The sequence below is a fragment of the Passer domesticus genome, chromosome 16 (assembly GCF_036417665.1).
Source record: "Passer domesticus isolate bPasDom1 chromosome 16, bPasDom1.hap1, whole genome shotgun sequence".
Taxonomy (NCBI): domain Eukaryota; kingdom Metazoa; phylum Chordata; class Aves; order Passeriformes; family Passeridae; genus Passer; species Passer domesticus.
The window spans coordinates 9,641,585-9,661,512 of record NC_087489.1 but is presented as its reverse complement, the minus strand read 5'-3'; the positions used below and the strand labels follow the sequence as shown (position 1 = coordinate 9,661,512).

At 45.5% G+C, this 19,928-nt stretch overlaps 1 protein-coding gene across 4 annotated transcripts in view; it reads right to left on the bottom strand.

The window, feature by feature from the left end:
* Positions 1-19,928, bottom strand: part of NKAIN4 (sodium/potassium transporting ATPase interacting 4) — a 50,596-nt gene that overhangs the window by 2,863 nt on the left and 27,805 nt on the right. For 2 of the 4 annotated variants that reach the window (XR_010348348.1, XM_064391321.1), the window contains exons 4-6: positions 13,586-13,783; positions 5,797-5,857; positions 2,688-2,772 (exon numbers count right to left, since the gene is read on the bottom strand). Coding sequence is in view for 3 of the 4 variants with exons in the window: in XM_064391321.1 (XP_064247391.1) it covers positions 2,688-2,772; positions 5,797-5,857; positions 13,586-13,783 (344 nt within the window). In the remaining variant the exon portion in view is untranslated. Of the gene's footprint in view, positions 1-1,947; positions 2,599-2,687; positions 2,773-5,796; positions 5,858-13,585; positions 13,784-19,928 lie in introns of those variants that run through there. The other 2 variants (XM_064391320.1, XM_064391322.1) reach the window with 2 other exon arrangements.

The following is a 19,928-nucleotide window of genomic DNA, read 5'->3' as shown; positions in this document are numbered from 1 at the left end:
CAAGGGGGGGCAGTGGTGCCAGCAGGTATAACCTGAGCTTGTGCTTCAGTTGAGGGAGGAGAAAGAGTTCAACCCTTTCTTCCTAAAAACTCACTGGAAATACTCTCTTTTAGCCTCAGGTGAGCAACTTTGTCTTTCCAGAAGTGATTTACTATCCTTTGGATAAGTACTATGACACAGAACCTCAGGCACTGAAGACTTTAACATGTCTTCAATCAAGAGTGCTAATAGATTATTATTAAATAATTAGTGTGGTGCCTTGATTGGTAATCAGCAGTGAGTCAAGCAATTCTTTTGTGCAGTAAAACTTCCAGAACAATTTTTTTCATGATAGTTTGAGCCTCTTTTACTTAAGGATGTGACTTTAAGCAGTAACTAACTATCACAACCAAACTCCCTTGGAGTCTACGAAATGTGGAACACAAGCAGTTGAGGAACTTGAAACAGAAATAACTTTATTTTTAGAATACCATTGTTGCTGTGTGAGTGTTGAAGGTAGGAACTGAGATGAGCACTCTTAAATCTTGCCTTTGTAAACAACAGTACAAAATGATGATTGATTGTTGTTTTAAAGAGAAAAATAACACCTGACTTGAAATATTTGTGAGGTTTTCCACTGACTGGAGGCTGAAAGCTGAGGTCAGGGAGATCATTATGATAAAGCTGGGACATCACTGGATTATGGTGTGGAAGCATTATCAGGAACAGTTTGGGGAGGTGTTTTTTCCTCCTGGCAGGAGACAAAGGTAAATACTGAACTTCTGTCAGTGCTGTGGTTGGAAGCTGAAGGCCAGAATGGGGTGCACAGTTTGAATACTGAATTTAGCAACTCCTGTCATTGGTCTGTGGGGTCTCAGATCTCTAAAAACTCATAAATTCAGGGATATGAAGAAGAGAGACTAGAGAAAAATGCAAAAAAGGGCACAGTGGGAGGAAAAAATGGGATCTCATCAGAAAAGGATAGGTAAATCTGGAGTGAATAGGATAATTCCTTTAGGGAATGAAGGAAAGTGATCCTGTTAGAGAAGTGTGGCAGCCCAGAAAACACATCTGACTGCAGCCAAGGGGGTGATGCCATCCTAAAATGAAAGTTCCTGCTTGCAGTCAGCTCCAAGTCATCAGTTGTAGAATAAATTTGGTTTCATTCACCATTTCCATCAACAAAGAGGAGTTCAAACCAGAAACCCCATGTTCCTGATCCTTAGCATTTCTTAAATTTCAAATAAGTTGGATGTATTTGTTGTTTCACATCTTCTTGAAGAGGATATTAAAAAAACCAAACAACCTGCCTTCAAGTTATCACTAAAAGATTTTCACAGCTGGACAAGAGCACCTGGCAGTCAGTGCCACTCCATGGCACCATAACCTGGGAATGAATTATCCCTTCCTCCCCTCACTCCCATTCACACACATGGGAAAGAGGCAATAGGCTGAAATAAATAAACTAAAATTTATTTGGTGGCTGCTGAAATTTATAGAGGGTCACATTATCTACAGCTCAGCAGCTGTTTTCACCTTCTGTTAGCCTGAAAGAAATATTATTTTGTGCTGGCAGAAAATATCAAGAGAGAAGTGATGGGCTGAAGAATGGGAAGGAGGAACAGCAAAATTATCTGTGGACTTGAGCAGCAGCTTCCCCTGTCACTGAGGCCCTGGGAGAAAGTTTTACATTGCTAACTTCTCTTCATATTACACTCCCAATATAGGAATCTTCATTTAGAAGTGATAGCTTCTTTCACTAGCAGAATTGGTCATTTTAAGAAAAAAGCAGCCCAAACCCTGTACTGTAAAAATGTGATGCTTCTTCAGCACACTGCTGCATCCAGCTAGTAAATCAGGGAGCTGCTTAAAGCTGCACAGCTTCTGCACACTATGAAAAATTCCACCCCACTGTGACAAAATGAGAGAGAAATCAATATTTAATCTCCTGTAGCATCCCCTGTAATAACACTAGAGAACCCCCAAAGTTACAGGGAATTCAATGGCTTTGCAGAAATTACTTGTATTCCTGATCTTGTGCAGCAGTGACAAAGTGGGCAGTAAGTCCTTATGAAATTAGAGGGGCACATCTTCCACTCTACCTCAGGGAAGTTTTTCTTCCCTCAGCCCCACTCTTTTCCACCATCCTCACATCCTTCTTTTTGGCAGGACTCTGGTAACATTGTTCCTGAAAAACAGCCTTCCTCAGCAGCTGCTGTAAAAAACTTCCATGTGTTGAACTGCCTCTTGCAGATCAATTTAAAGAATATAAAATCAAACCTCACTGCTGCTTTAAACACACAGAACTGGCCTTTGTGTTTGAGAGTCTCATTAAGAACCAGCTTTTAAGTGGACAGAGTGAAATTGTGATCTTGTGCCTCAGGGTAGAAATGGGAATTCAACAGTGGCCCTTCATTATTGGTACGACAGAAGCTGCTGTGGACAACTCCCCTTTCTGCTCTCATCTGAACTCTTGGGCTGCCCCACACGTGGAAGACTCAGTTCTTGGAGGCAACAGAATTTAAAATTATTTTGGGGCTGAGAAAGGGCAGCTTCACCCCTGCTGGTGTCCATTTGTTAATTCCTTCCATGCCTGAAAAGCCTGCTGGAGAAATCAACCTGCAAGGAGGGCAACACCCAAAGCTGTGGTACCCTTGAGCCATGAAACCAAGAAGCACGTGGAGTCTCTTAGCACTGATGATACTTACAGGTATGTCTGCTTGAACAAAAGGTTGGTGGGTTTTTCATTGACATGGTAGAGAGGAAATGGATCAAATCCACCAATGAAATCAACTGAAAAAAAATCAAAACTCAAATAAACAAACAAACATGGCCAGAAAGTTGAAAGGAAATGAAAGGAAGGCTTGGTGAATGTCATGGCATAAACACAAAAATTAGTGAAAGAACAGAAAAGTGATTTTTTTCAGGTATGGATTCCTGGGATCTCCTGGGATGGGCAAGTGTGCCAAAGAGGAGATTTCAGCTAACACAAAACTTAAAGCAGAGCTAACAAAGACTCTAGAAAAGCCCCTTGGGTATTGCCACCACGCTGTGACTGCACGTGAGAGGAGCAGACAAAGCCAGAGGCGAGGGGAGGAAGCTGGGAACAGCTCCTGAGCAATGCCAGGGAGAGGCTGGCAGCACAGCCCTCCCCGTGAAGGTCACACAGCAAAGTGGGAACTTTCTTGCCCCACTTGTCTTTCCTGCAAGACAACAGCAGCTCTGGAGAACTGCAACCAGCTCATTATCTCCAGCTCTGGTATTTTTTGCATCTCCTCTTGCCAAGTGGATTTCTTTTGATTGTGCACAAAAGGGAACAATGCCTCCCTTCTGCAGGGCTCAGGGAGGGCAGCGCAACTCGGCGGGGACAGCTCCGAGTGACAATTCCCTCAGCAACCAGGGAAGAATTTTCCAAGGCTGTCTCAGCTCCCTGGACTTCAGGCCAAGCCTGCAGCACAGAGCTGGCCAGCACAGCCAGGGCAGGAGGGTGTCAGGTGCTGTGATTTGTCACTGACCTCACAGGCCTTGCAAAACCCTTTAAAACTGACCCACTTTGGGTCGTTTTGTGCTGCCAAGTTAGTACATTTTGTATGGGAGTGTGAAAACCATCCTGTCCAACTGCCATTTAAAAATAACTGGAGAGTTTTATTAACTATTTAAGTGCCTGTTTATTTTTCTTTCCTGAAGGTGGCACTATTTTTTTAAATTTAAGCTGAAGATGTTTGAGGTTTTTTGCTGGTCAAATAATAGAAAAAATATTTACTAATATACTGGATGTGAAAAAAATCCAAACTTCTTAAAATATATTTAGAAACCTAAGGACAACAGATTCTGAAAAATTCCATCTTGATGGAGCTTCAGGCTGACACTGCAATGTTGGGACAACTGACAGGTAATGGGTGAAATCTGCAGAGGTTCTAAGTTAATTGTGGGGATAATTCCCAAATAGTTTCAGTGAAACTTTACCTTTTCTCAGCCACTTTTGAAAGTGTTTGAGTACTCTAAAATCAAAACAGCACAGACTGCCATTTTAAACAAAACCAAGATATTAACTTTATTGCCTCAGTTGTGGAACACCTAAACTGGGAAACTTTAAAGAACTGCAATTTTCAGTAACTACTGAGTACCTTGAACAAACACAAGTCTTATCATCTGAACACACAAGCATGAGGGCACTCAAAATCCAAGACACTTAAAAAAACAATCTTAAGTGTGGTTCCTTGTGATTCAGTGCATTGCATTAGCACATCTAAAATATTCTTGCCCACAATTCAGCATTAGTAGGTCCCTACTGCTGTGTTTTCTCATGAAAATCACGTTAGCATGAGCTTCCTGATTAATGTGCCTCTGCACTTATAATTACTTCATGCTGCATATCAAAGCAACATTTAAAGGAAACCACAAATGGAAGAGAAAATTAAAACGCAGCTCAAATTTATTCAGGTCACTGGAAGGATCTACCCCTGTGAGTGTGAAATATTGATGGTTTGTCATTGTTAATTATTCAAGCTGGCATTTTAACTCCAAGCTGGGAAACTGGGAGGGAAAGTGAATTTGTTAGTGGGGAAGAAAATACATATCCTGAAATTACCAGCTCTGTGTTTCCTAGATAAAGCTTCCTTCCATGTTGTTGCCTCTCCTAACAGATCTCTACTATAAAAATTAGTTCTGTCAAGTTATTGCTTTACAATATTCAGCAGGGGCTCAGAACTGGAGCTATTTAGCTAATACAAGAGCTATAGCCTAATTTAAAAAATATTACTATAATGTAGCACCTTCTCTAAGTGCACTGCCAAGCTCTAAAGAAATGATCAATAAAACCAGGAGAATGAGTTCAGCCAGGAAGGAAGGAAGAAAAAACCATAAGGACAAGGCAGATAAGTAATGCATCTCCTCTCACTCCTGTGAAAACACATTCTTCACATACTTTCAAATATTCAGTTCAAAGCTGTTGTTTTCCAGCTCTCCTCCATGCCAGCTGCTCTTTAAAACAACAAAGCTATTTGCACAAACCTAATCAATGCCTTAAAATAATTGATACTTGGATGTAAAACCTTTGGATGGGATCCTTTGCCAGAGCAATCTGGCCTAGACCCAACACATTGCCAAACAAATCCAACTTTGCATTTACTTTATGCATCCATTTTTCTGTTAAATCATTGCTCTCAAAGGGCATTTTAGAGGGACAAAGCAATCCAGGAGCAGCTGGATACCTGCACAGGTCCCACAGCCCTGTGGGTCTTTACCCTGATACAGTGACTGCCGCTGAGGAGATTTGTGTACCCAACACGAGGGAGCTGCCTCCTTCCTCTCGTAATTCAAATACAGCACTTCCTCTGCTCTTAAATTAAGTGGTCAGATTGCTTCTTGGCAAGAACTCTCATGATCTGCTTCATCCTCAGCTTGTGGCACATGAGACTCTGCAGGTCTCCCACTTGAGCCCTGGGCTGAGAGCTTTGTTGTAGGTGCTTTTAATCACAGCAGTAATATTTCAGAGCCATTACTCTCAGGGTGTATGAGCTTGGGAACAGAAGCAGCTGCCCAGTTTCTCTAAGGCTTAGTCCAGCTGAGAAGCCAAAACCAAGCTCTTTTTGTGCTCTAAGTGTAGCAGAATTACAGCATCTAACACAGAGTGACATGGGGAACAAAACCCTCACGGTAAAAATAGCTGATCCTTGAGGGGTAGTTAGTGCCATAACACACAGAGGCAGAGATGGAAAGAAGTCTGATGGCAGCTCAGTCCTGACAGACAAACATCTGAGAGAGAAATAAAATTTACTAAACCCTTTGCCAAGGGATCTGTTGATAAATACTTACAGCTGTCTTCTTCTTCTGTAAAAACACTAACCACGTAACAGGCGTACACAAAGCCCACCAGCTGGAAAAGAGAGAGAATAAATCATTTTAGCATCAGCCAGTGTGAGCCTGGTCAGAACCCACTGGGCACGACTTCAACAGGCACTATTTACACTCAGTTGGCAGCATTTCTGTAACTGTGGAGCCAAGCCATATTTGCTGTAGGGAGGGAGGCAGGTGTGGGTGTCAGGGAAGGCACTGATGGAGCACACCCAAAGCTCCAGAAAGAAAACTTGTAAGAACCATTCTCACCTTCAGAGCAGCACCTTCAGTTGCTTGAATGATTGGCAAGAAGATGGGTTGGCTTTGTTGAAACTGGAACTACTGTGCTAAGTTAAGCCTCTGTAAGAAGTGCTGGGGATACAGGAGAGGGCCTTGTGGGACAAACAATGCACAGAATTTCTATGACAAGAACTCATCAGCTCAGCATTCCTGTCATATGGGGTAAATTACCAATTAGAGGTGAGTAGTTTTTATGCAGATGAGATAGAAAATTAGTTAAGCATAAGAATGGTGCTGCAGTGGCAGAAATGTTCAGACACCAAAATCTTTAGTAACTCGGTTGTTTCTAGAAGCTCTAAAGCATCAGAGCTGCCTCCTTCAGGCTCACTATCAAGGTGTTCCTCAGCCTAAACAGAAAAACAAACTCCTGGTACTATGGGCATTCCAGATGCAGCAGGTCTTATTTTGCTTTGCCTTCTTCCTGTTAATCAAATATCCTCTCCATCCTTCATTTCACATCTTTACATAACACCCCACTTAGCGAGATCTTGGTTGACAGTAACTGCATTAGTAAAGTTATTGTGAGGCATAATTGTTTTCCACTGTGAACTCAATTCCTGGGAACAAGAGTCAGCCTGTAACACACAGTGACTCACTCCAAGTGGAGACAGAATGATGCATGGGAGGGCTTGAAAAGTAGAGTCCATTCATTTCTAATATGACAGAAAAATACATCACACCCGAAAACAAAAGGCAGGATAATGAGATTTCTGCTGGGGAGTTTTACAATATTTGTGGTTTCTCCAGCTCTCCCTGACAAAACACTCCTTGTTGGGAGGAAATGGAATGTTTTTGTAGCATCAGTAAACCCTGCTTTTCCTTTGAAGATTTTTCTATAATCATCTGAAAGAGAAGGCAGCTCACTCCTTTCCTCTTGGGTGAGCCTTATGGGAGCACATCCCAGAACCTCAGTGGAGGAAGGGGAGCTCTGGGGACTCCCTCATTCCTCTGCTGGGCATTTCTGAAACCAAGGCTGCTTCAGGATAAACTCCTGTGAGCTACGGGGAAACATAAATCCTCCTAAATCCTCCACATGCAATGGCCAAGATAATTGTACCTGCTGCCTTTTAGAATTGTCTCAGATAGAACTATCAGTGTTTAAGGCAAACAAATCAAAACCAAACAGAATATCAGAGATTTTTCCTTTCTCCTATGTAATACAATAAAACCTGGACTTTTTTTTTTTTTCCCCCCTGAAGTTTGTGGCAGTTTTTGGGCAGGTCAGAGCAACAAAGCTGGGGAGGGGTCTGGAGCACAAGTTTGATGAGGAATGGCTGAGGGTGCTCAGGAGAAAAGGAGGCTGAGGAAGGACCATAATGTCCCCTGTGACTCCCTGGAAGGAGCCTGTAGCCACGTAAGGGCTTTCTTCTCCCCAAAAAACAAGCAGACAATAGGAAATGGCCTCAAGGCATGCCAGGAGAGGCTTAGATTGGATATTGGGGAATATTTCATAATTAAAAGGGTTATCCAACCCTCGCACAGGCTGCCCATGGCAGTGGCGGAGTCACCATCCCTGAAGGCATTTAAAAGACAAGTGGCACTTGGGGACAGGTTTGGTGGTGGGCTGGGCAGTGCTGGGGAGCCCGATGGTCTCGGGCAGCTTTCCCAGCCCAAGGGCTCTGCCCAGCCCGGGCTCTGGCCGTGGTGCTGAACCCCGGAGCTGGGAACTGCCCGCTCCTCCCCGGGCTGCGGGACCTGGCCCAGGGCTCTTGGAAAAACAGAGTGCATCCTGCACGTCCCAGCTCTCCGGGAGATGTCCAGCCAGCCTTCTGCACATCCTGATCCCCAGCATGAAGGCATCTGAACCCAAGTAACAAATTCAGTGTGCTCACACACATCCTCTGTACTTGCTCGAGCATTTTTATAGTTGCAAGATCCAGCCTCTTACCTCAGGTCAAATTTACACAATTTACACACACACACATACCCAGGCAGGAAAGATGCACCCTGAATACACACCCTGATTCCAAGAGAACTCTCAAAACATCTTCTCCCTCCCCAGATTTCCCATCACCTCTCAGAGAAGGAACTTTGGGTTAACAGCCATGCAAAGTGCCAGCCCTAAATCCACTCACTGCAATTATAGTCTATAACACATAAACACAAATCTCATGTGGTACCTGTGTCAGGAAACTCCGGATAGAATTACCAATGAAAATGATTTACCTGCCCAGTTTATGAGCAGAGTCAGGGGCGATTATCAGCTGTACTGTCACAGCAAACCTGATAAAGCTCTGGACATTTTTCACGCTTCAGAAGCACCAAGCAATGTGAGTGACTTGGGAAGTTTGTTTTGCACAGAAATTAATGCTCCATAACCCTCAACAATCATTCTGCTCACCCCATACATTTTTCACTTTATGACTAAGGTGACTTTTTTGCATTCAGAAAAACAAACCAACCAATCAAAGCCTAGTGAATTAAGTGAACTTCCCTAAATCTCTGATCCCAGCTTCATTGGAGCAGAGCATTTTCTTTTTCGATTCCTTCCATCTCCCAGCTTTGTTTCAAAATCATCTGCTTAGCGTTTAAAATTTACTTTTTATTGACTTTATAATCCATTCCTTCTTTAGATGTGTTTCATCAATAAAAAAAATTGTTTATTTAGTGGAACTTTTTATTCAAAGAAGCTTTATCTTGTGATCTGGCCAGAATAGGAGAGTCTCAATGGCAAGGGGGGAAGAGATGCACAACATAAATATGAATTCCAGTTTTTTATGTGCTGACCTAAACTGTAATTAAATACTCTAAAGGATTTATCTGTAATTAAATAACCTCAAATTAAATACTCTCATGGATTAACTGAACTCATGGGAATCCCCATGTCTCACCTTCAGAATAAATTATGAATGAAATACAGCTAAGGAGGAGCTCCTTATTATTATATATAATAATATAATATTATAAGCTGCTCCTATTGTCCAGTCTTTCCCCTGGAAGAGTCTGCTGGAGTGGGGCATGAGAAGTCTCCAGAAAACACTTGAAATTCTCTTCTGCCTGCATCTTTGATAACGATGTGTCAAACCCCCAAACATCACCCAGTTTATCAGCAATTAACACACAACAGCAAGCTTCACAGAAGCTAACAATTGGGAATAATTTCACCCTTGCTCTAAGTGCCATCCTGGCTGCTGATTTCAATACAAAGGAGAGGTTTAAGCTCTGTATCCCAGGGAAATACCAATAATTCCTGGATCTTTGCAAATTACATTGGGGAGGTGGAAGAGGAGGGAAAACGTCAGCGATGTAAAATGACACTAAGCCACTGCTCTAATTCCCCAAAGAATGTTCCAGGGCTTTAGCCTCTGCTGCTGTTTCTCTGCTTGTTCTGCATGTGCAGCACCAGCTTCTCCAAGCTGCAGAAGGATCTGATTAAGCTTTTTATGAGGAACACATGTTGAGGGCAGGTGTGCTGTGTCAGCCTGGGAACGCACACGCTGCCCCACAGGAGAGGAGGGAGCTGGGCTGCCCCGAGCACTCTGCAGGCAAACAGAGTGGGAAAGACAGGAGGAGACAAGTGTGCCCCAAGGGAATGGGGGAAACATATGTCTGAGCATCCCCCTGCCCCTCAGCCCTCTGAAGTGAACTTTTTAATAGAGTTGAAAACTGTTCATCAAACAGCAGCGTCAAATGAAGGCGCTGGAGACAGAAAGAGTAAATTAGAGAAAAACCTGGAGAAAGGGACCGGCTGGCTGCAAGTGTGCAAAATACACAAAGGATGGGAAGGCAAATTTCAGGAGGTGTTACTGTAACTTGTGTAAGATCTTAGCTTTAGTCTACCTCTGTCCTAGTGAAGATTCCCCAACTCTTCTCTCAACAGACAAACTTGCCACTGTTTTTTCCACCACAGAGAATTGGTGCAAAGACTCCTCTTTCAGGCAGATGCATTCTAGGTTTCACTTCTAATAGAGCCAATGGAAGGTGCACGCTGACATCAGCGCAAGAGGGAGAATGAAGGGGGAGGTCTGTTATGAGAAAACAAAAATCCAGCTTGTGAAAGAGCTATTGTGACCAGATAGCCAAAGAGAGGCAATCAAAATCCTTTAATTCCTTGACCTTCTTTACTCTTTGCATGCAATTACAACCACTGAAAATCTACCTTCTGCCAAGAGCAAGGCATCTCTTGCACACTGGTTCTCACATAACATCTGCTGTCAAGGCTTGCCTTGCTGCCTCCCTGGGAACCTTCCAACCTGTCAGTCTGAGTGAAAACAACAGACAGGCAGGCAGCGAGTTCTGGCGCCTGGGAAGACACTTCCAATTTCTATCCCATTCAGTGGAGCCTCAGGAAAAGCCCAAGCCTCCCCACTCCCAGAAGTACCATATGGAGAGCCCAGAGCTATGCCAGGTATTTCAGAGCTGGGAATCACTCCTCTCCCTGCTGCCTGGCGAGCTGGGGACGTGCAAGATGAATCCTTGCTAAGGAAAAGCAAAGCAGATCTTGACAAAGAAGTTGCTGCTGCATTTCCTACCTGGGTTGGTAGGATTATCTTTACAGTTCATTTCTATACCAGGACGACTTTTAGATGTTGCCACAATGAGCTTTTACCTAAGATGTGTTTTGTGCTAAAGCATTGAGAAACATTCTCATACTGAGCCCTACAGCAACTTGTATCATGTGTGGTGACTAATAAGCCCAAGTTTGATTGCATTCCAGATTAAAGGAATTGCTTTTGCCTTCAAGGAGTACAGACAAGCTCTGAGCAAAAGCAAACTGAGACCTTATGTATCCTCAAATGTATGCCCAGGAGCAGGATGATATAATCAGCAGGAGTCAAGCTGACAGCCAACACTGTGCTCAGCAGATGGGTCCAGGTTTGCTTTCCCTCTCCTTTGGCATGCAAGACTGAGTTCAGGGAGCCTTGCCCCAGGTATACAACACTGCAGCACAGTCCCTCAGTAGTCTCAAGGAATTGGAACTTCCAGAAAAAAAAAAATAAATAAAGTGCTCACAGTTGGGCATTGCATATCCAACAGCATGGATTTCACAGTGCTGTGTCTGGGGTGTAAACCAAACCAAGGAGAACACATGCCCCCCACCCCACAACTTCTAAAAAGCATTAGACAAAGCAAAACGAAACTACTGAAAGCAAAATTCTGCCTGTCCCTTGCCCTTCCTAACAGGGAACTGACTATTCTGGTCTCAGACAAGGAGGGAACGAGGTCATGTCTCTTGCTGCATCCCCTGAGCCTTCAAGTTGCTGGTTGTGTTTTTGTGCTATTGATCTGTGTCCCTGCCTGTCTGCAGCACTGTACCTGCCAGCACTCTGGGGACAGCTGCCCGTAATAAAACCTGCCTCAAAGTGAGATAAAGAGAACAGAAAAAGATACTGCCAGGGATCAAAGAGTTTGACCCTCAGAGAGCAAAAAGGGAGAGAATTGGCTGACTGCTTTCAGGCAAGGTCTGAGGGAGAAAGACTTGTTTTTTGCCTGACCTCAAAGAAGAGGGGGAAAGCTCCATTCCTCCCACTACATGACAAAATTACATGAGCATTTCAGAACCAGCAGCAGTTACAGACCTGAGGATTCAATACTCTGCTTTTATTACAGGACAAGTAGAAATTTAGTTCACTGCACAGCTCAGCCCATATGGGTTTCTTGCCTCGAGTATTTTAACCCCATTTCCAGGGTTTAGGACTCAAAAATTTATTGCACCTTAAATCTCAGGGAGAAAGAGAAAGTATTTCCCTAAATCCTATTTTGTCTTCTATTTCCCTCCTGTCTCTCCATCTGGCCCTTAGTGATGTTTTGCAGATGCACAGATAATAGTCACGTGCCTTTGGGACGAAGCAAAGGAAAAGCCACTGCCAGAGACAGAATTCTATATATCAGAGTGATCACTTAGCCCAGGGCCACGTGCCTAAGGCAGTAAGCTGCCAAAAAACAAAGATCTACTCCAAACAAACTCAGGAGCATTTGTTGGCTCAACCTCTGGCCCAGGGCACAGGGGCTGTGCCAGCTCAGGAGTTCAGGAAGGATGCTAAGAGTGAAAAATCTCTGTGCTTTAAAGGGGGATGATTGCAAAGTCTGCCCTTGTTTCACCACACTCAGGTACAGCACCAATCCTGTTCCACCTGAAAGCCCCCTCTAAAAGATAGCAGGCTGTGTTCTGCTGGGCACACAGGTCTGCCTTCCTCACACAGGGGCATGGCAGCAGCCCTCAGACACATTCATGCAGATCATTTGGCCCGAAGGAGAACTGAGGGAACATTAGCAGCCAGCACACGTGCCAGGGAGCTCATCCAAGTCAGGAAACAGGAGCTTCTGCCTCTGCTCTGTGACATGGCAGGAAAGGGGCCTGAGCCCTCCCCGCTCCCTGCAGCTCCCTGGGTCACACAGACCAGCCCAGCTAATAGGAAATGCAGGGTCAGGACAGCACCAAAAACGTGCAGAGAAGTACTTGGCACTCCAGAAACATGAAAAATCTCTGCTATCCTTCAGCATTTAAACTGAGGTGCCTTTCTTTTTTAAGCCAAAACTGAAAGCCAAAATGTGAATACTTCCCCAGTTCATGTTTGTAACTAAAGCCACTAACCCCAAAGTAACAACCCAAAGGAGATTAGAGATGAGGGCTACAAAATGCAAGAGCAGCATGGACATGAGCAACACAACGGATATTTTGTTTTAGTAAATTTCACAGAAAAGTGAGAAACAATTAACAGTGAACATTAAGGACACTGCATTTTTACACAGTATTTTCAAAAGCCTGAGGAAGGTTGTGATGAGGAAACAGTAGATGAAAAGATTTAGGGAATGTATCTTGGGAATCAGCAAAGAAAAGAAGATGCTTACTGCCCTGTAAAAGCTGATTTCATTTTCTGGAGATTGTTCACAACCAGTGTGCAGGTATGTGCTCCACCACCCATCACTGAGCCATGGGGAGTAAGAGCAATCCTTCACAGAAACATGGAATTAAGGCTGGAAGAAGCCTTTTAAGATCAAGTCAATCATCAACCCAGCACCACCACCACGTTCATCTCTAAACCATGTCCTCAAGTGCTATATCCACACATTCTTTGAACACTTCCAGGTGTGGTGGCTCCACCTCTTCCCCGAGCAGTCTGTTCCAGTGCTTTACAACCCTTTATGTGCAGAAATTGCCCCAGTATCCAAACTAAACTTCCCCAGTGTAATTTGATGCCATTTCCTCTTGTGCTGTCCAAACTTTTTCTCTTGACCCTCCTCCAGAAGGGTCTCTGCCCTTGTCAAAACATGAATTCCCACAGCCCAACAGGGATTCAGAGCCCTGTGGGTGCACAGATGCATTACTTCAGGCACCAGGTTGCTGATACCCATTTCCAACCATTTCAAGCAGCACTTTTCGTACGAGAAAACAGCAGAACAACCCAACAAAACACATTTACAGCAATCAGGCAGTATAAAAAGTGGTGGAAAACGCCCTGTGCCTAGAAAGGAACAGAAGCAAAGCAGCATCTCTGAGGAGCTGCTGCCCTGGGGAGGCACTCACCGCGATGAGGATCTGGAAGGAGCTGTGCATGACCTCGATGTAGCGGTACTCCAGGGCACAGCCGATGACGGAGACGTAGGAATGGTTATCCAGCCCCTTGATGCCAGACATTGAAGCCTCCTTCCTCACACAGCCAGGGCCATTTTCACTCCACCAGGACTGGTGCCGGGAGATGTTGAACGTCAGGAGCTCGCTGTCCTAAAGGGAGAAGTTGCAAAGAGAGCTCTGTTCACTCTGAGGGTGGCAACCTCACATGGCAGCTCCTCTGTGTCAGCTCCCCGTAGAGGCAAAAGGAAAACAGACTCAGAGCAGCTTATCCAAAAAAAGTTCCTATTTTTGGTTATTAATTAAAAAAAAGGGGGGGGGAACCTTGGGGTGAATGTATACCTCCTCTCTAAGTCTTCAGCAATATCATATTCTATTGTATTTCAATCAATAATATAAAAGTACAATAATCCTATGACAAAAATATTTCTATGGACTCTGAGACATGCTGCACACCTACTAGATATATCCAGCCCGCACTACATCCTGCTTAGAACCACATGCTGTCAGATGGAGGCCATAATAAATCAATGGAAAATTTTGTTTCTGAGATCCCCAGTCCCCAAAAATACTAGAACAGATGAAAGCACAATGGCTTGATATTCCTTCATAGAATCATGGAATGGGTTGGTTTGGAAGGGACCTTAAAGAACTTTCCACTGTCCCACGTTGGTCCAAGCCCCATCCAGCCTGGCCTTGAACACTTCCAGGCATGGAACAGCCCCAGCTTCTCTGGGCACCCTGTGCCATGGCCCCCCCAGCCCACAGGGAAGGATTTCCTCCTATTATCTAATGTAAACATGTGTCCCAGCCAGGCTGCTGTGATGAGAACCATTCCTGAGGCAGCCCTGCAAAAAAATCTATCTCACATCCTGCAGCAGCACAGTTTGGACACAGGCTGCAGACCCAAAAACATTTTGGTAGTGGTTTCTTCATCCAGAAAGGAACCCTCAAGTTTTGGGTTTGGGAGATGAACCCTGTAACTCTGGAGGAAAAAGGTAAACAAGGCAGCACTCAGTGTCCTGCCAGGCTCTTCCCAGCACAGGAATCAACACAAGCACATGGAAAATATGAACTTCATGACCCCAAAGTGAGTTTCAAAACCCAACAGATCTTCCTCTGTTCCTAGCTTTTAACACATCTGACAAGAACCTGTACCATTTTTACCTGATTTCCTTCCACACTCCCCATGTCTGGTGCTTCTGCATCTCCTGTCAGCCTATCCAGCCCAGCTGACCTCACAGCTTCTTGTAAACTCCTCCCCTGCAATTTCTTATCAACTTTATCTCAAGAGGCTTTTTGTTTTGCTCCCTTGTCTTTCCTAGGTAAATACTTTAAAGCAGTTGAGGGGGTTACAGAGTGAAATGCCACACAGAGAGTGCAGGGCTTTGGTGTGCAGCCAGGTGCTTATTTAAAAATGACCACACTTTCCTCTCACTTGAGAAAAGCTCAATATTTATAGGAACACTCAGAGGAGCTTTGGGATTTTGAGCTGGCAGGACATGGCAAAGGTAAAAGACAAACTCAGGACTGGCTGAACAGCTGTAACCCTTCATGGATGAGTGCCAAGAGCTGGCTGCCCCTGAAGGCCTCTCAAGTCGCTTTGATGCAGAATCAACAATTCCTTTTGACCACAAAACAAGGCAAGGGGTCGGAAGTTTTATTCTGAAGAACAGATTAAACAATTTTGAAGGCAGAGAATCTGTATCTCTACAGAGAGGGATGAATGCTGGATGTCCCCATGTCACCCACCCATTACTAAAGGTTTTAGCACCTATCCATAAACAATTTCACACTGCTCATGCCAGGGTCCTGCACAGCCCCAGGAGGAAAGCTGTGGCTCCCAGAACAGCAGCAGTCAGAGCTTGGGGTATTCACACTTCCCAACATGGAAAACCTCACATGGCAGCTCCTTTGTGGCAGCTCCCCAAAGAGTCAAAAGGAAAAACAGATTCAGAGCAGCTTATCCAAGCCCCTGCTCCAAATTACCCTCCAGAGGGAGGGCCTGTCTCCACAGCCAGCACAGGAGGCAAGCCAGGCAGTCCTGCAGATATAAAACAGACACTGAAAAGCATGTCCAGGGCCAAACTCGAGTCACAGGGGCAGGAACCTGAATGCCAGCCAGAGAACCAGTGAACAGTCCCCAAGTGCCCCGCTCTGCACCTCGTGTGGGGACCCTCTGTCCTCCTCAGACACCCCAAACCAGCCTGCAGAGCCCTCATTCCAATCTGCTGCAGGCAGCACGTGCTGAGAAATGTGGACAATTAAGTGAGAAGACAGCTGCCAAGCTCCTGACATAATCACCACAGCAGATGGCATGGGCTGGGCAGGAGATGGAGGAGGGCACAGGGATGGAGAGTGGAACTGGGGCAGCAAAGACAATGGGAAAAATTCCATGAACAGTTGGGAGTTTAGGCCTCTGCTGGGCTTCACCTTTCAGTGGCCCACGCATAGCTCAGGAAGGCACCAAACCCCAGCTTTTCTGCAAAGCTTGCTCTTTTCCCCCCAAGTTTGGGTGTTATGAGGCTGATGGATTTTCCCCAGCCAAAGCCAGGCCTCCAGGCTGGGCTCTTCTCCCTCTCACAAGGCACTCTCTGCTTTGGCTGGGGAAAGAAGCAAACATCTTTCTCAAAAAACAAAACAAACCCCCACAAACAAACAGAAAGAAACCTCCAAAATAAGCAAGAAAGCCCCCAAGTGAATTCCTGTTTCTTTGCCTGGGGCTCCCCCCATTAGCACTGCACCAAAGCTGCTCCCCAGGGCACCACAGGATCTACCCTCAGCCTCAGTCCCCAGGGCTTCCCTCTCCCAGCTCACAGATGGTGCCTCCCCAAACCTTCTGCCTCACAGACAGAGCCCTCAGTGTCCTCCCTGCTCCTTACAGAGGCACCAGTGTGAGTTTGGCAAAGCAAGAAACAGGCTGCTTTCCTTCTAGAATCTCCCTCTTGTCAGCCTTCAGGGATTTGGCTCTGCCTTAACTTTGCTGCTGAACTCGTAAATTCAGCCTGAAAAAGCAGAGCAGGTGTGGCTGGAGGTGGGCAGGTGGAGGAACAGGAGGTCCTAACCAGCTTTTTGTCTACAATCACACTCCAGCTCCGAGCACAAAAAAGAAGGGGGAAAAAAATTACAAAGTTCTACATCAGTGAAGAGCAGATTGGCAAAACGGAGCACATTTGGATTCTAAAAGCACCACAATGCCTCCAGCTCAGGAGCCGTCCACCTCACAGCTGTAAAGTGAATACTGATTGCACACTGGGATCAGGGAATGTCTGTGCTCACATCCACCTTCCTGAACCAGCACTGTCTGGAGCAAGGGCAGCAGGAGAGGGTCTCAAATGCAAAGCAGAGCTGTTCCTTTGCTGTGTCCCTGGCTGGATGTCCTCGGGGATACCTGTGTGATGGGGCACAATGAAAAGAGCACTCAAGAAAATCCCTTAATTGACCTCCCGTTGCTCAGAGCTTGCTGGGAGACTACATAAACAACTCCAGGATGTCTCCTGTGGTTTGCCAGAATACAGTTGGAGAAAAGCGACCATGAATAGAACAGCACACAAAAATCAGGAGAAAAGAGCCAGTTTTAAGAAGGTTTAGGGAACAGCTGTTTTCCAAAAGCTTTCTGCGATGCATTTGAAATCTAAACACACTGAAATGCTCCCAGAAGTGGAATGTGGGCTGGGAGATGTTAATCAGCCCCAGCAGTGAGCCAGCCCTGCTGCAGGGAAGGGACCTGTGTGTGCCTGGCCCCTCCTCGTCCCTTGCCAGGGCTTTCACTGCCTCCTTAACCTCCAGCCTGGGGGAAACACTGCCCAGGAGAGACCCAAGCTCCTTCTCTGAGCAGACCAGCCAAAAAACCACATCTCACTCTGAACTGCTGCAGCACCCGTTTGGCACCAGGGTGAGAGGGAAGGCAAGAGCACTGAAACTGCAGCACCTACATTTGCCAGAGCCTGCCTTCCCCAGCGTGGCCCATGGGAAACTCACACCTACCTCCAACACCCACGGAGCCAGCTGCGTTCCTGTGCTAAAATAGCTCCCTGAAAGCTGCTCTGAAATTGTTTTCTAAGGGACGCTATCAGAGATGGGTTTATTTCTTGTTGTTAACAGCCTTCTGAACTGCCTCCCCCAAATTTCCTTAATTATCAGGCAAAACCACACTAGGACAGCCCTGGAATAAACTGAACCTCTTTTGGGAGCCACCAGAGCTTAACAGCAGAATCATTTAAAATCTTTTTAGATGGAAACATTTCTTATTAAAATAGGAAATGTAATGTTCATCTTTCAGTCCTACATCACCTTGAGACACAGAGAAACACTAGAAACACTCCCAGTGTCTCTCTGTGGGCTTGCTGACAATGCCACAGCATTCAAAGCCAAATCCCAGGCTTCCAAGTTCTACATTTAGAAGGAGTTGAGGGACAGCTTTACATACACATGAATTTATCAATTTATCCATCCCCCTGGTGCTTTAACCAGGTACAAAGTCATCTCAGGATGCCACCCAGATTCTCTGAAATACAAATAACCCCTGTTTGACTCACAAGGGCTGCTTCCATTTCAAGAGGAGATTTAGACCACCACGACTCTGGATTCAGATCAAAGCAGTGCACAGACAAGAGAGAATATAAAGGAAGGATTAAAAAAAAAAAAAAGAAATCATCATTCAAGAAGAATAACTCCAGAGGGAAAAGACAAAGGAATACATTGAAATACAGGACGCCAGTTCCTCAAACCTCTCTGAACATTTCTCAAGTAGATGATGAAGAGTCAGTCAGCATGGCAGCTGGACAGACATATGCTCATATGTCTTAACAGCAGGATTTTAATAATTAACTCAGACTGAGGGGTTGCAGGAGGGATGTGTTTCACGCTCGAGTAGACAGGGAGAAGCTTAACATATTATTGCAAACCCAGGCTGCAAACTGCAGAGCTAGCTCCCAGCAATTCACCTACCCAAATGGCCAGATGGACACGGGAAAAGAGGGAGATGGGACAGGAGGAACTCCTGGAACCTGGAAATTGGGCTGAGAGCCCCACCACGGAGCAGTGGCACAGCACTTGGAGCTGCAAGTGTGCTCAGGAGTATGGGCAGAGCAAGTCAGCAAGGCAAGGCTGCTCAGAGCACATCACCACCTCCTGCCAGTGCTGAGAATCAGCCCTGCAAATCCAGGCTGCTCCCTGGCAGAGCCCTTCCAGGAAAGCTGGCATGGGCTGTGTGCTTGGGGAGCCCCTTCCAGCAGCAGGGGAAGGGCTTCCTCAGACACCTGTGCTGATCCACCTGTCTGGCCACCCAAGGAAGTTCTGCTGGGCCATATTTCACACTCTCACTCCTGCTAAGGAAAGATTCCAAGATAAAAAACTCTGGCAGGATAGAAAGACAGAAATCAAGTCAGTTTGATTAGCTCTTCCAAGAGAAGAATAGACCAACCAGGGAATAGATTCAGTGATCAGTAAAATACATTTTCCTCCTACATTAAAAAATTCAGTATAACTAGTGATTGGTAGCTGGTTAGTAATGAGTTACAACTCCCCTGAGCAGAACTGACCAGAACAGCATCCTCAGCAATTCCATGGCCAGGAGACATGGAAGGGATATGCTGGAATAATCTGGAGGATAAAGGAGCCCTTCAAGAGATGTGAAAGACAGGAGGAAAGAGAGGGTGAGAAGTGGAGGAAAGATGCAGCAGAGAACAATTCCTTGGTAAGGGAAAGCCACAGCCAAGCTGCACCTACCAGCCCTTATTCTACTGATGACCTGGAATTTATAACTGAGAGATTGTCTCAACCCCTTTGCCCAATCACTCACAGGTTGACAGGGGACTGTGGGGTCCCTGGTTTCTGTTCATTGGATCATCCAGGCACCCAAAGCAAGGGGGGCACAACAGTAATGTCCCTGTTCTTGTGAACAGCACTGCCCTGCTCCCATCCCTTCACCACTGTGAAATCAGACCCAGGCAGCAGAGCACAAAGAATTGTTTGCAATGAGTGCACATAACTGCTTCCTCATCTTTTCAATTCCCTGGGCTCCTCTAAAATCTGTTAAATCAGAAACACTTGAATCCTCTCTGTCCTTTCTCACCCCACCTGAGCTATCACCTGTCTCAGCTGCTCTAGGCTGTCATTACCAGGCACCAAATCAACAAAACTCCATTCCCTCCAGTTCCCTGCCCTTTCTGCATTCTCTCACTGTAAATGAGCTGCTGACAGAGCCTGCCCTGGCAGGCTGCCCTTGTCAGAGCACAGCAGGGTCAGTGCAGGGCTGGCAGGAGAGCCTCTCTCCCACTCCCCCAGGCTCACAGAA